We start from the raw sequence: 14,331 nt of genomic DNA, 5'->3' as shown, positions 1-14,331 counted from the left end.
AAGGTAATGGATTATTATTGTTTATTAAGTCTAGGTCCAGCAAATTTGCAAGATCCTTTCAAGAAAAGAACTCTGAAAGTTGTTTTTTGAAAACTGATTTGTTTCATGTTAATTTTCTACTTAAAAAATAAGAATTTGGATTTCTTTGTGCAAGTACTGTATTTATACTCAGGAGCTTTTTAATCTTACTATGAAATAGAAGTAAATGTTCACTTAAAAAGGATTACTTAGGATGATATATGTTGAAGATAGACTGTAAAGGGAAACGATTGAAGCCAGAAAACCTGTATGACAATAAATGTTTCCAGTTATTTTTTTTTTTGTCCATTTATAATGGGTAACCACAAGTTATACTGGAGGTAAATGAATAATCTAAATTTTTTAAGAGAAGATTTGAAGTCCAGTGTATGTCCACGTGTGTGTGCGCATTTGAGGGTGCGTGCGCCTGCATGTGCACACACTTGCACTGAAGCACATGTGCACACACAATCCAATTTCTCAAACTTCAAAGGTATATAATTCCTTAATTTCTTAATGTTTTCTTTGACATCTTTTAATAAATCTCATCTAAAAATTTTGAATATTAGGGCATTAGCATTAAAAGTCAATCCTCACTATTAAGTTACTGAAGAGAATAAATTAAGCACCTGAACCCCATGCCTGTGTTGTGAATACAAGGGTGAAGAATGGTGAAGACAAAAGACTTCATGGTTGCTCTCACTGAATGCACACACCACTGGTAGGTACAACAGATAAAAACAGTTAAATATAATGTGTAGACAACAGATCAGTAGTTCCTAGGAATTAGGGAGGGGATAAAGGTGTGATTATAAAGCAATAGGGAATTTGTGTTGATGGGATAGTTCTAAATCTTGATTATGGCAGTTGCCATAATATGTGATAAAATTGCATAGAACTACACACACATACAGACTCACCTGAGTGTGTATAAACATTGGTGAAAACTAAATGAGGCCTGTAGTCTAGTTAATAGTTTTCTGCCAATGTCAATTTCCCTATTTTTATATTGTATTATATCAAGATTGCAGTGGTAATTACTTAACTATATATAATACATTTGTCAAAACTTAAGCTGTATACTTAAACTGATTATTTATTGTATATAAATTATACTTCAATCAAACAAATTTGGCAAGATATAAAAAATGTGTACACAGCACCATTTAAATTAAGGGCTAAAGATTACATACAAGTTATATAAGTTCAAGAGAGGAAAGGGAAGTTATGCAGGAAAATGTTAACTCAGCAGGTCTAGGTTGCTCAAATCCTGTACATTCTCAAAAAAGGCCTATTCTTAGGATTGGCCCTTAGCCTCTTGGAAACTAAACTCCTGAAGTGTTCTAGTAAGAGTGCTTTTACATACCTGAAGCAATGGCCACAATCTGACCATCAACTGGTAAAAAAAAATTGGCGACCAATTTGACCAGGTAATTAATGCACACACTGCGATGATGGTAAACACCTGTTTTGTCTCTAGGGTCTGGAGCTTGAATAACCAAGGTCAGTCATACAGGAGTTGTACAGCTATGAGACAGATTGACGTCTGATAAACACCATAAGCCCCGAAGCTCAGGCCTGAGTCCCTGGTTGGCCAACTTTTGCTCATGTCATCACAATTATGTGCAGGGGATAACAGGAAGCTTCCCCTCAATTTCTGCTGGACTTTGCCCCATGCACCCTTTCCAGCTGCTGATTTCACTCTGTGTTCTTTCACTGTAATAAGCCATAACCACAAGTATAACAACTTCTGAGTCCTGCAAATCTTTCTAAGAAATCACTGAGCACAATGGTGGTCTTGGGGACCCCAAAGGCAGGAGTGTTCCTACCAAACTAAGAGTTTGATAATGGCCCTGAGGTGAACTAAAGGCAAATTTAAAATATCGGCAGGGAACAGTAAACTATTAGAAAATGACCATTTCTGCTTTCCCATTTTTAAAGTCTTTTTTGCAGAAGGATGATCAAGGAATATGGGTTGAATGGTATAAATACAACAGGAGTTTACCTAAGTCTTCATTAGGCTTCTCCTTGAATTACCAAAAATACACAAGAATGGAAGAGGGAGAAGGGAGAAGAAATGTACACTATTAAACCTATTAAAGAACAAAAAACATGTCTTCTAATAAGACTTAGACCTAGATTTATTTTTACCTCTATCTTTAAAAGGGCAGCTGATAACTCCCACACTGAAAATGTTAGATTTTAAACTAAAATTTGACACTGACAGCTGCAATTTAAAAATGTTTTAACTGACAGCTTTAAGGCCATGAAAATATACAGAATGAAATCAGTTTCTGATTAATACAATTATCTGGAAACTTGTAAAAAAAAATTGGTATAAAAATAACAAAAAGATCAAGCAACAAGAAATAAGTATGCCCTGGCACCCCAAATTTTCTGCAAGTTCAGATTCTATGCCATAGAGTTAAGTTATGGTTGTAGATTCAGTATTTTCTTCAATTTCCTACTGGAACTCTTTTTGTCAAACCACTGATTATTTAATGATTTTTAAAGAGCTATGGATGAATATACTCATTTTAAATCTTAAAACACTTGTGGGAGTAAGCAATGACAATTTCACACAGACTAAGGCATCTTAAGAGCTGAAAATTTCAATAGTGCCCAATGATTTCTATACAAGTTCAGCATCATCAATGCAAATATAATTAATATGACAACTTATTGACTAAAGAGGGACACAGGCCTTCAGACTAACAGCTACCACCATTTGCAAAAGGTTGCCAAACAAATACAACTTTAATGAAAGTTGAGACAGAGGGAAAGAAAAATAAAATGTTACATCGCAAAGGAAAAATCTGACTTCAGGGTAAAACATAATTTTCTTTCTTTCTTTCTAATGAGTCATTAGCTTTATTGTCAAAACTTATTTTTAAAAACTTCTGCTCTACAGTAAATAGTGTAATAAAAAGAATGTAGTTTATTTTTAGAGTGTGCTGATTAATATCTTTCAGGATATTCAAAAATGGGTCAAAAACATTTAGTGAATCATTTGAGATTTCTCACACTGGTAGTCATATTTAGGACATCTTTTAACGAAACTATTTGTATCCTTAACAGTAATGTCCAACCAGTAACATAACACTCACACATTAATATGCCCACTGACACACTATTTTCCTCATAATAGCACTGAAAATGGGCTTAGATGAAATTTCAAAATAAGGAATAATAAAATTAAGGCAGTTTATTACAATCTATTTCCCTCCCTTCTTTTTGTGGGAAGGGAGTGATGGTAGTGAGCACCCAAACATAATTATTATATTTCTACCCTGATAAAAGAGTCAAACCATTAAAAATATTGATTTTTCTAAAACAAATTAAAACGGATAATACTTGGGGTATTCACTATGAGCCCAACATTACTAAGTGCTTTGATCCATTATTTCATTGCATACTCACAACAATGCCCTATTTGCTAGATTAAAAAACCCTAAAATCAGCTAAGAGAATGAATAGACAAGCCACATACTGGGAGAAAATATGAGCAAAACACAGTATGACAAAGGTCTGGTATCCAACATATATGAGTAAGTGCTACATTTCAAAATCAGAGACAGACAGTAGAATAGTGGTTAGACAAATGGGGAGTTATTGTCTAATAGTTACAGAGTTTTGGTTTTATAAATTGAAAAGAGTTATAGAGAGGGATGGTGGTGATGGCTGCACAACATTATGTATGCGTTTAATACCACTGAACTGTATACTTAAAAATGGTTAAGATGATAAATTTCACATTATGTACATTCCACCACAAAAAAAAAATCAGAGGGAAAAAAGTCAATTTAACAACAAGAAATGAGCAAAAAGATTTAAGCAGACTTTCAAAAAAAAAAAAAGACATACTAACATTCAATCTGTACATGAAGAGTATTCAACCATTAATAGTTAGTACTCAGGGAAGTGAATAAGAAAACCACCTCATGATTCCACCACATATCCACCAAAAAGGCTAAAATGAAAAACTGACATCATCAAATGTTGCATATAATGTGTTGCAACCAGAACTCTCATACATTATTGGAGGGAATATAAAATCATACAACCATTCTGGGAAAAGGGCAGGCACTTTCTTATAAAATGAAATATATACTTACCCTATGACCTAGCAATTCTATTCCAAAGAAATGATGTTCACAAAAATGCTTGGAATAGAATGTTCATAGTCATTTTATTAACAGTAGTAAAAAAAAAGGTAACAGTCCAGCTGTCCATCAATGAGAGAATGCATTTATATAACAGAATACTACACTGACAAGAGAAGCTTTACATAAAAGAATACACACAGTATTTATTTCTAAGTCTATTTCTAAGGAATTCTAAAACAGGCAAAACTAAACAACAGGGGGTAGGGAAGGAGCAATGGTTGCTTCTTGTGGCTGGGGAGAGGACTGAGTGGGAAGAGTCAGTGGGAACTGTTCTCGGGTGATGGTCATATTCTATATCCTAACAGGGATTTAGATTATTCTAGTGAATGTATTTATAAAAACTCAATAAATGTATACTTCATATTTATGTATTTGATGTTTATAAATTTTATATCAAAACAAAACTGCAATTAAATACAGAACTCTAGTTAATGACATACACGTTGAAGCATACTGATATCTCAAATTGACTTTGAAATGCACCAAAATTAAGATGGATAATGACCAGTTAAAGGGACGGAGAGATAAAACTAGTCATGTGATAAAAAGGAAGCATAATAAATGTTAATGGTAGAATCTAGGTCTTGGGGATGCTGGTGTTCACCGTAAAATTCTTTCCACCATAGCAGCACATTTGAAAAGTTTTGTAATAAAACGTTAAAAACAAAACCTTAAGGTACAGAGAAATAATTTCTCCACAGTTACAGTTAGATCACCAAAGTGATCAAACTTGGCCATGAAGCTTGCTCATACTAGTGACAGTCTCCATATAGCGACCCTTACGTTCTTTTATACTATTAGACCAGTGATAATGATATTTTTGTAACTTAGATCTCAACTCTATCATTGCTCTGTGTGAAACTTTCTCTGGCTCCCCAGTGCCTTCGCAATCAAGGTCAGAAAACTGAAAGGGGCATCTCAAGCCACCCCTTCTTGTCTCTGTCTCTCCCACCACTGCCCTCCCACCACACTGGCCTTCTTTCAGCTCCCTGAATCACCAAGCTCCCTTCTGCCAGGGCCTCTGTATGAAATGCATGGGAGGAAACGCAATTAAACATAATAATAATTCAGAGGTTTAGGATTCCAACAATATGGCTAAAGGACCTGCCAGCTACATCAGAACTAGGTTCCAGATGCATTATAACAGACAGTTGTTCTTACATTACTGAAGTCAAAAGAAGATAAAGGAAAGGCGGAGAGAAGGGAGGAATAAAAACAAATACAAGCTAAGATCCTGGTGGAAGCCCTGGGCTGGGGACAGGGGAACAGGGGATATCTATGCTGTCAGATGGCTGGGGACTGAGCAGTCTCCCCACTTTCCCAAGGTAACAGAGCTGACTCTGAGATTCCTGCAGGAAGGAGGGATCTTCACAATCTACTTAGAGGGTCCCCACTTGGTAGCACCTCCTGTTTCCCAACAAGCAAATACAAAACTTTATAAGGAAGAATGCCCAAACGAGGCTCTCAAGATTCCCACATATGAAGTTTAATATAGTAAGAGTTTAGAACACAGAATATAAGTCACCGTGAATGAGTGTCAGTGCAAGCCACCAAAAGATGTGAAGCCCAAGGACTTCAGATCCTTTAATTCAGATTCAGAATAGAGACATGAACCATATTTACTTTTTAAAAGAAAGAAAACGCAGACAAATTAGCAAGTAGTAAGGGCCATAACAGTGGCCTGGCAAAAAAATTTTTTAAATGGAAATAAACCATTAAAAAAAAAAGAGTAAAAACTCAACATATGCACTAAACATAAATTGGTCACAATTGAGGAAAGCTGGTGATCTGACAGATTTACATGAATTACACAACCCGGTGAGACAAGAAATTTACAACATGAAAAACAAGTTAATAGATACAGAGGGACAGACTGAGAAGTTCTAACATAGATCCAAACTGAAATTCCAGAAGGAATAATAAAGAGTTGAAGAAAGGCCAACTGAGATACCAACTAAGACATTTCCAGAATTAATAAAAAAGAGCTGAACCCAGAGATGGACGGGTAGTACAACACAGGTCTAGCAGGGGGGAAAAATGGAAATCCACAATTAGTTTGTAATGAAACTGCAAAACAATGAAAAATCTGAAAGCCACCCAGAGAGAAAAGGTAGATCACTCACAAAGAAAGACAAAATTAGAGCTGACTTCTCAATAGCAACAATAAAAATCAAAGACAGTAGGAAATACCATCAAAACGCTGAGAGAAAATAACTTCTACCCTGACTCATATGTATCCAGCAACATTATCTTTCAAGCAGGAAAAAAGAATATTAGAGACGCAGAAGATCTCAACAACACAATTAACTCTCAAATAAATGGGAATTTATCGAGTCTTGACATTCTACTCACGCAAAACTGGAAACTTTACAAGATCTGAATATGTACAAGATGATAAAATAAGTTTAAACAGCATTTAAACAATGAACATCAAATATCAAATGAACTACAGTCTCTAACCACAAAGCAAAATTATTTTCTGAATGAAACAAAAGAGATAAATGTTTAAAATTTTAAATCCCTGGATGATTACTTCCATTTTTACCAACAAGGTGAACTGAATGTCCTGACCAATCTGCTCACTAAAAGCAACTAAAAATGCTGAACAAAATATTTTTTTTTTTTTTTTTTTTTTTGAGACAGAGTCTCACTTTGTTGCCCGGGCTAGAGTGAGTGCCATGGCGTCAGCGTAGCTCACAGCAACCTCAAACTCCTGGGCTCAAGCGATCCTACTGCCTCAGCCTCCCGAGTAGCTGGGACTACAGGCACGCGCCACCATGCCCGGCTAATTTTTTCTATATATATTTTAGTTGGCCAGATAATTTCTTTCTATTTTCAGTAGAGACGGGGTCTCGCTCTTGCTCAGGCTGGTCTCGAACTCCTGACCTTGAGCGATCCACCCGCCTCGGCCTCCCAGAGTGCTAGGATTACAGGCGTGAGCCACCGCGCCCGGCCCAAAATATTTTTTAAAAATCTTCTTGAATGCTTCTATGAGCTGGGAAACAAAACAAAACAAAGCCTAAACATACTCAGATAAAGAGGGCTATTGGAGAACTAGGGTCAGCTTATACCTTAAGGGTAGAACTGAAAACTAAACACATATGATTTAAAACATGACAATAAGCAAATAAAAGCAAGCAAAGGAATGATAAACAAAAATTCAGGATGATGTTTGCCTGAATGGAGTGAAAGGGCCAGGGTGGGGGTGGAGCACAGGACATGGGACGAGGAAGTATCAGGATGCTCTTTTCATCTGAGCAGTAGGGTCATGGATAGTGTCTTACTATTAATTTCACACCTTACCAAAGAACACAAGTATTAGATACTACAGAATCTAAACAATTACAAAGAATCAGTATCAACAAATTCTGGGGCCCTTATAAAATGATGAATTTATCTCAGAATCCAGTGACAATTTCCACACACAAGTTCTTACATAATATCTCATCTGCATTCTCAGTTAAATATATTTTGGCTATAAAAAGCCGAAGGGGCCAATTATTTCTTTATACTTCCCCCCCCCCTTTATGTGTGTGTGTGTATGTGTGTGTGTGTGTGTCTAAATAGCACAAAATTCTGGATTCCTAACTAATTTTTCAACTTTGGAATTAAATTCTTTCCAAAGTTGGATATTGCCTTTGTAGGACAATTCATCGGTCACCCGTATTAGTTCTGGAATTTCCAAGCACGTACCAGGACAGATTCTGCATTGAGACTTTAAACAGCATTTAATGCAATACCTTCCACATCCATGAATGGATATGCCTATTTATGACAGATGCATAAATTTAAAACTCAGCTGAATCTATTTAATGAACCTCTTGACAAGACATCTGTAATGTCTCCCATTTCTTTGTTACTGTCATATGCCTATGAGCATCCTTGCAAGTATATACACATATGTAAACCTTATTTTCTTTACAATAAATTCTTAAAAGAATTATTACATCAAATCATATAAAACTGGCAACATTCAACTGTTTTTTCCTCACAAAAATGGCAATGTCAATAGGGCCACCTAAGAGCTCTGGAGGATATGAATATATTTAAGGATCTTGGTATACTTGCCAATTCACCCGTTCTGACAAATCGCAGTATTTTCCTTCTTCCTCCCCTCCCCTTTGTGGCTTTAGCACCGCCTTTTCCTTCCTCCATTCAGTGTCACATGGGCATGAACAAGCAATGACTTGGGACACAACCATGACTACACTTTCTTTTAAAAATGTATATACTTGATAAACTATTACAAAAGCATACATAAAACAAAAGTGATGAGAATAGACGTAACTTAAGTGATCTTCTAGGACACTTTCTGGACTTTCTAAAAATGTGACAAATATTTAATAGTTTTTTAAAAATTAAAAAAGGTGTATACATACATAATGAGTGCGATGCACACCGTCTGGGGGATGGACACGCTTGAGGCTCTGACTCAGTGGGGGGACAAGGGCAATATACATAATCTAAACTTTTGTACTCCCATAATATGCTGAAATAAAAAAAAATTAAAAAGGGGACAGGGTGCAGAAGAGGAAACTGTAGAAATGAATGACAGCAGAAGGTGGGGAGGAAGAGCTGAAGGGTCATATAGTGAGCACAGAGGAAGGAAAAAGGTAAGTTGTGTACCAACCCATAATGTGCAGCTCACACTCGTATCTTGCTATGTAAATGGTAAGTGCTGAATCCTCATAAGCCTGGTACAGTCTATAGACTGAAATTTTAAAAAATCATTGGGCAATTATATGGTAGAAAATTTTATGTATTCAGTGCATATTCTTTCAAGAAAAATTCCATCATTACACTTCGCTTTCTCCTGTGATTTACAGACGCTACTCAACAGAATTATATAGACTGTAATAACATACATCCTATCAGCAAAAGAAAATTTGGAATACACTGGTATGTGCAGTACTAACTTTTAATCATATAGGTAGAAGCAAGGTCTTCCAACAAGGAAAAACTAGGACAACCTAATAACAGTGTGAACAAGGAACAAAGGAACAAAAAAGTCGCCAACTTTTAGGTTAGACTAGAAATTATAAAAAGGAATAACTATGAGCTATTTTGGCCTATATTATGCAGCCTGAAAACTGATGTAACTAACGTGGCCATATTATTTCCTCAGTGGGTAGATTTTTTCCCAAAGAAATAATACCAATACTGATCTAGAACATCTACGAGAGGAAACTGCTGTATAAACATATCAATTACTTAAATTCATGTTACCTCCTTCACCAAAATATGAAGTTCAATGTATTGCTAAAGGGAAAGATGTATTAATACATACAAGAACCAGTTTGTAAAATGGAAATCATTTTGCGGTATGAGCAGGCCTCCAGCAATCTCAGCTAGAATCTAAACATGCCTTCTCTCTTCCCACTTTGGCAAACTTAACTTCCACTTTTATCCAACGCTGTATTATTGCAAACCCTCAAACCTTTCCATAATCCCTTACCTTACACCTTGTATTTCCTTTATGATTTCTACCTCACAGACACGAAGAAAAAAGACATTTCCCCCCAATGCTGGAAACTTCCTTAGCTTCGTGTTCTCTCAGTTTGAATCTTATGAGAACATCTACTGTTATCTCACACAGAGAAATAAAACAATTTACGTTCTTAACCCCCACTTATGAATCTCATCCATCATTACTCTTTTTTGGCACTAAGCCTTGGACTTAAACAATAAGCCTTTTTCTTCTTTATTTTCAAATTCCATTTCAGTTCAATCTCTGGGTCCTATCAAATCCATTCACTAAATTTGTTATTATATCCTTATGCTTTATATCTTTCTAATTTCTTGCCAGATTAGTTGAAGAGTCTCTGAATGTGCTTAGAGCCTTTTAAAAACCCAATCTCTCCCTCCTCAGAGTGGTCTCATTAAAAAAAAAAAAAAAAAAATTCTGATGGAGGCATTCACTAATTAAATTCTATAAAGTGTTCCCCAATAATCTATAGGAGAAAACTCAAACTCCTCTATTTACATGGTGTAGTCCCTATCTCTCTCATCAGCTTCTTATCAAATCATTTTAGCTCAGATTTAAATGAATCATGTTTTTTTCTCTCCCCTCCATGTTCTTGTCTAGAAAACATGACTCTTCTTACCTACAAAGTTGGAGACTCCTCAGATGACACTTTCCAGGGGAGTCACCTGGATATCAAACCTATCTGGGGTCATAGCACTGTGCTTACTAACAGCATAGGATCAAACACAAAGTAATTGTTTACAAAAATCCTCCACTAGACAGAAGAATTTAAAAGTGTGGATTATGCCATTAATTTCTGTATTACTGGTTCAAAGTAGATATTTAATATTTTTATTAAAACAAAAAATTACCAAGTACATGTAATGCCAAAATTATATGTACAAAAGCCTTTCTTGGATATTTGCTAATACTAACAAGATTTACTGGTTGTAAAACTGTGTTAGTTAATTTATGCCACGTGTATTTATTGCCTAACTAATGTTTTGTAAAAAGCAAAGCTACTCATTGTAAAAATTTAACTTTAACTTTGTTATGCAAATTGCTATCAAGTTTATACAGGTATAACTGGCTCTGACAAAATTTTCTATATATAACAAATTTGTTGATGTTCAGGCATGATAATCATATTTGAATTAGAGAGAGAGAAATGGTTGTGGACTCCACACAAAAGTATCTTTTAAGATTTGTTCAAGTGTACAAAAGTTCAAAAAATATCAACAATTCATAATTTCTCACTGCTTAAAAGATTTTCATTGCCATACAGCCACAAATTTATATTCTCCCAAGTGTTAGGTTTAATCTAATTCTAAAATTTAAAAAACGTAATTAATAGGATTCAAAGAAACAAACAAAAAAGTATATTAAAGCACTCTCCTATACCTGTTGATAGAAGAAATTCAAAGTTGGCTTGTCTTCTGTAAACTGGTTTAGAAATCCTTTTGGCAAATAACGAATCCTCAATTCGTATCTAAAAAATAATTCACAAAGTAGAACAATTAGAAATGTCATTTTCTCAATTCATAGCCTATAATTGTAATATTATTGTGAATATGGATATTGCTAATTAGTTTAAAAGATGACTGTAATCAATTGAGGTTTAAATGTAAATTTTTTTATTTTTCAGCACAAAAAAGTTCACATATTATAAGTGTGATATATCTTAGTGACTCCGCAAGGAGACAGAGCATGATCAGAAGCCCAGAAGTTCCTCCAACCCCATGGGTCACCCTCCACTACTGATTAGGGGAAGACTTAAGCTGCCTTCTACCACATTCCACCAGCTTCCCTACATCTAAATTTACAACAGTAGAATCACACAGTATGTACCATTATTTGCCGAAAAAGTCAAACTTTAGGATGGTCAAAACAACATCACCAGAACTCCCTTACTCATTCTCTTTATGTACACATGTCTACCCATGTGAATGCTCTTACACATGTCTTCTGGTGAAAATATGTACACATTTCTGTTGCATATATACCTAGGAGTACAATCACTAGGTCATAAGAAATATATATTAGCTTTAGCAGGTATTACCAAACAGCATGCCAAAGAGGGTGTAAAAATTCACACACCCACCAGCAGCACAGGGGTGTTCCGGTTACATTATATCTTTGCCTCCACTTAGTATTTTCTAGTTTTTTCGTTTTACTCACTCTGGACATACTGTAATAGTAGATAGTGGTTTTCATTGGAATTTCCATGAAGACCAATGAAAGAGAGCACTTCTTCATGTTTACTGGTCATTTGGAAATCTTTTGTGAAGTGTCTATTCAAGCTTTCATTGTTTTTTTCCTACTGAATTGCTGCCTTTCCTTCCCCCACCCCCTACCTGATTTGTAGGTGTTCTTTCTATATGCTGGATGAGAGGCTTTTATTAGACATAGTCAATATCCTCTCCCATTCTGTGGCTTGTCTTTCTTAAATGGTATCTTTTTATTATGATTTTTAAAAATTTTAATGGTATCTTTTCAGGAAGAAAAGTTTGACATACATACACAAGTTCTGTTGAGATTTTGAAATGTCTATCTTACTAAAATAAAATACCCAACTGGCAAACAATTAGATTCCACTTCACTTTTACTCTCAGAAAGAATTCAGTAACTTACTGTAGATATTCTACATTGGACATTATTTACAGACACCTAATGACAGATTTCATTTATTTTGAATTTAGGACTTACCAGGTACTTCACAACTTTATGTGCACGATTTCTCTTAATCAATGTAATAATCAGGTAAGTATACATATTTGCATTTTGCAGACTAAAAAAATGTTGCTCAGCAAGAATAAGTAATCAGCTCCAAGGTTACATGTTTAAGATTCAAACAGGTCACGGGAGGCTTTTGGTATTAATGTTAATCTCTTTTTAAAGATAAGGAAACTGTGAGGTCCAAAATTAAACACTGGGTGCCTGGTTTCACCTGCATTCTCTTAACATTCAGCATCTATGATGGTGATGATGATATTAACTAACATTTATTAAATACTTAGTCTATGATAGAAACTGTGATAAGCATTTTACACAGATGCCTTCTTTTTAAGAGGAGCAGAAAGAACATGGACTCTGAATCAAGACTATCTGTGCTTGAATTCTGGCCATGTCACTTGTTCACTGTCAGCCATTTCATCTCTGTGCCAAAATTTCCTCATATAAGGATGGTAGGAGAAATAAATGAGTCAATAAACACAAAACACCCGGAACAGTCACTGATGTATCATAATAAATGGCCGCTAGGGTTTATTATTAGTAATTACTCAACAAATATTTATTTCAGCACCAATCACATCTCAGGTGAAGTTCTTGGAGTTAGAAAAGCATCAGTGAATAAAAGAGGCAAGTGGTGGCTCTCGAAAAGTTTGTATTTTTGTGGCAGAAGACAGACAGCAAATAGAATATATATGAGGTGGCAGCAAATGTTATAAAAACAAATCAAAGCAAGAGGAGTAACAAACGATGAACTATTATTTTATAAAGAATAGTCAATGATGAACCCTCTGGAACAGTGATATTTAAGCAAAGATCTACATAAGGGAGGTGAGGTAGGGAGTTATGCAGTTAAATGCAGGGAAAAGTGTTCCAATCAGATGGAACAGACTACCTAAATGTGCTGGGGCTGGAGGATGCTTGGAAAGGCAAATGCAGCTGGGGCAGATTGAGCAAGGGCAGTGAGTAGAAAAGAAGCTTCAGAGAGAGGTTGGTATCACATATGTCCCTCAAGTCATGACTGTGGGGCACTTTCTCAGTGAGAAAGGAAGCCACTAGGCAGGCTGTGAACAGAACAATGACATCACAGGATTTTCTTTTTTCAGGAATAGGGTATACCATGAAGAACAGACATTGGGACCAAAGGAAGAAGTAGGGAGAGTAGGAGGTGACTGCAAAACTCTAGGTGAGAAGTGATAACCAAGTTAATATTTACCCTATTTTCATAGATGGAGAAAAAGAGGTATTAGGGGATTAAGCAACCTTCCCAAGGTCCCACAGCTATTAAGGGGGAGACATGGGATTCTTCTCCAGCAAGAACATGCATGAATGTCCAAAGTCAAAATGAAACTAACAGAAGGTACCTGTGGCTTAAAAACAGAAGAGAATTTAAGTGAAATTTGCTCAGATGGAGTTAGGTAAGGCCTTTAGATCACCTTAAGAATTGTGGTCCCTGCTTCAACATACTATAGAGTTTAGCATATTTATTAATACAACCCTACTGAAACTTTCCTCAAGTTCACCTAATTCCAGTCCAATCACCTCACCTCAGTCCTGCAACAACTGACACCCACATTCTACTGCCCTAGAGCTGACTCTCCATTCTCTTCTCTTCCATGAAACTCATCATTTTCCCCACATTTTTTTTTTTTTTTTACTATTTTAAGAGTCTGGTTGCATCTTGACACATATTTCCACTTTGCACCAGCTCATTACCACTTCTTACAGGCTTTGGACCCCTTCTTGCAAGGAAAAATATTCAATTCTCAACCAGCTGTGGAAAATGCCTTTTGAGATTTCATTGCCACTCACTTTCCAAGCTTCTTCGCTGCTGGCATAAACAAGCTACCCTTAAGATGGCAAAACTGTGTCAATAGTTTAGGCACATACTTTGATTAACTGGACTGCTTGTTTGATATATAATAAACTAAACCTTTGATTAGAAATAGGACA

At 35.7% G+C, this 14,331-nt stretch overlaps 1 protein-coding gene across 50 annotated transcripts in view; it reads right to left on the bottom strand.

Moving 5' to 3' along the window:
• PTK2 (protein tyrosine kinase 2) overlaps positions 1-14,331 on the bottom strand; it is a 266,149-nt gene that overhangs the window by 151,231 nt on the left and 100,587 nt on the right. For all 50 annotated transcript variants that reach the window (XM_069466821.1, XM_069466823.1, XM_069466828.1 and 47 more), the window contains one exon: positions 11,050-11,137. In XM_069466821.1, the coding sequence (XP_069322922.1) occupies positions 11,050-11,137 (88 nt within the window). The remainder of the gene's footprint in view (positions 1-11,049; positions 11,138-14,331) is intronic.

This window comes from Eulemur rufifrons, chromosome 3 (genome assembly GCF_041146395.1).
Source record: "Eulemur rufifrons isolate Redbay chromosome 3, OSU_ERuf_1, whole genome shotgun sequence".
NCBI lineage: Eukaryota > Metazoa > Chordata > Mammalia > Primates > Lemuridae > Eulemur > Eulemur rufifrons.
Note: the sequence above shows the minus strand (reverse complement) of the source record. Positions and strands in the feature narration are given on the sequence as shown.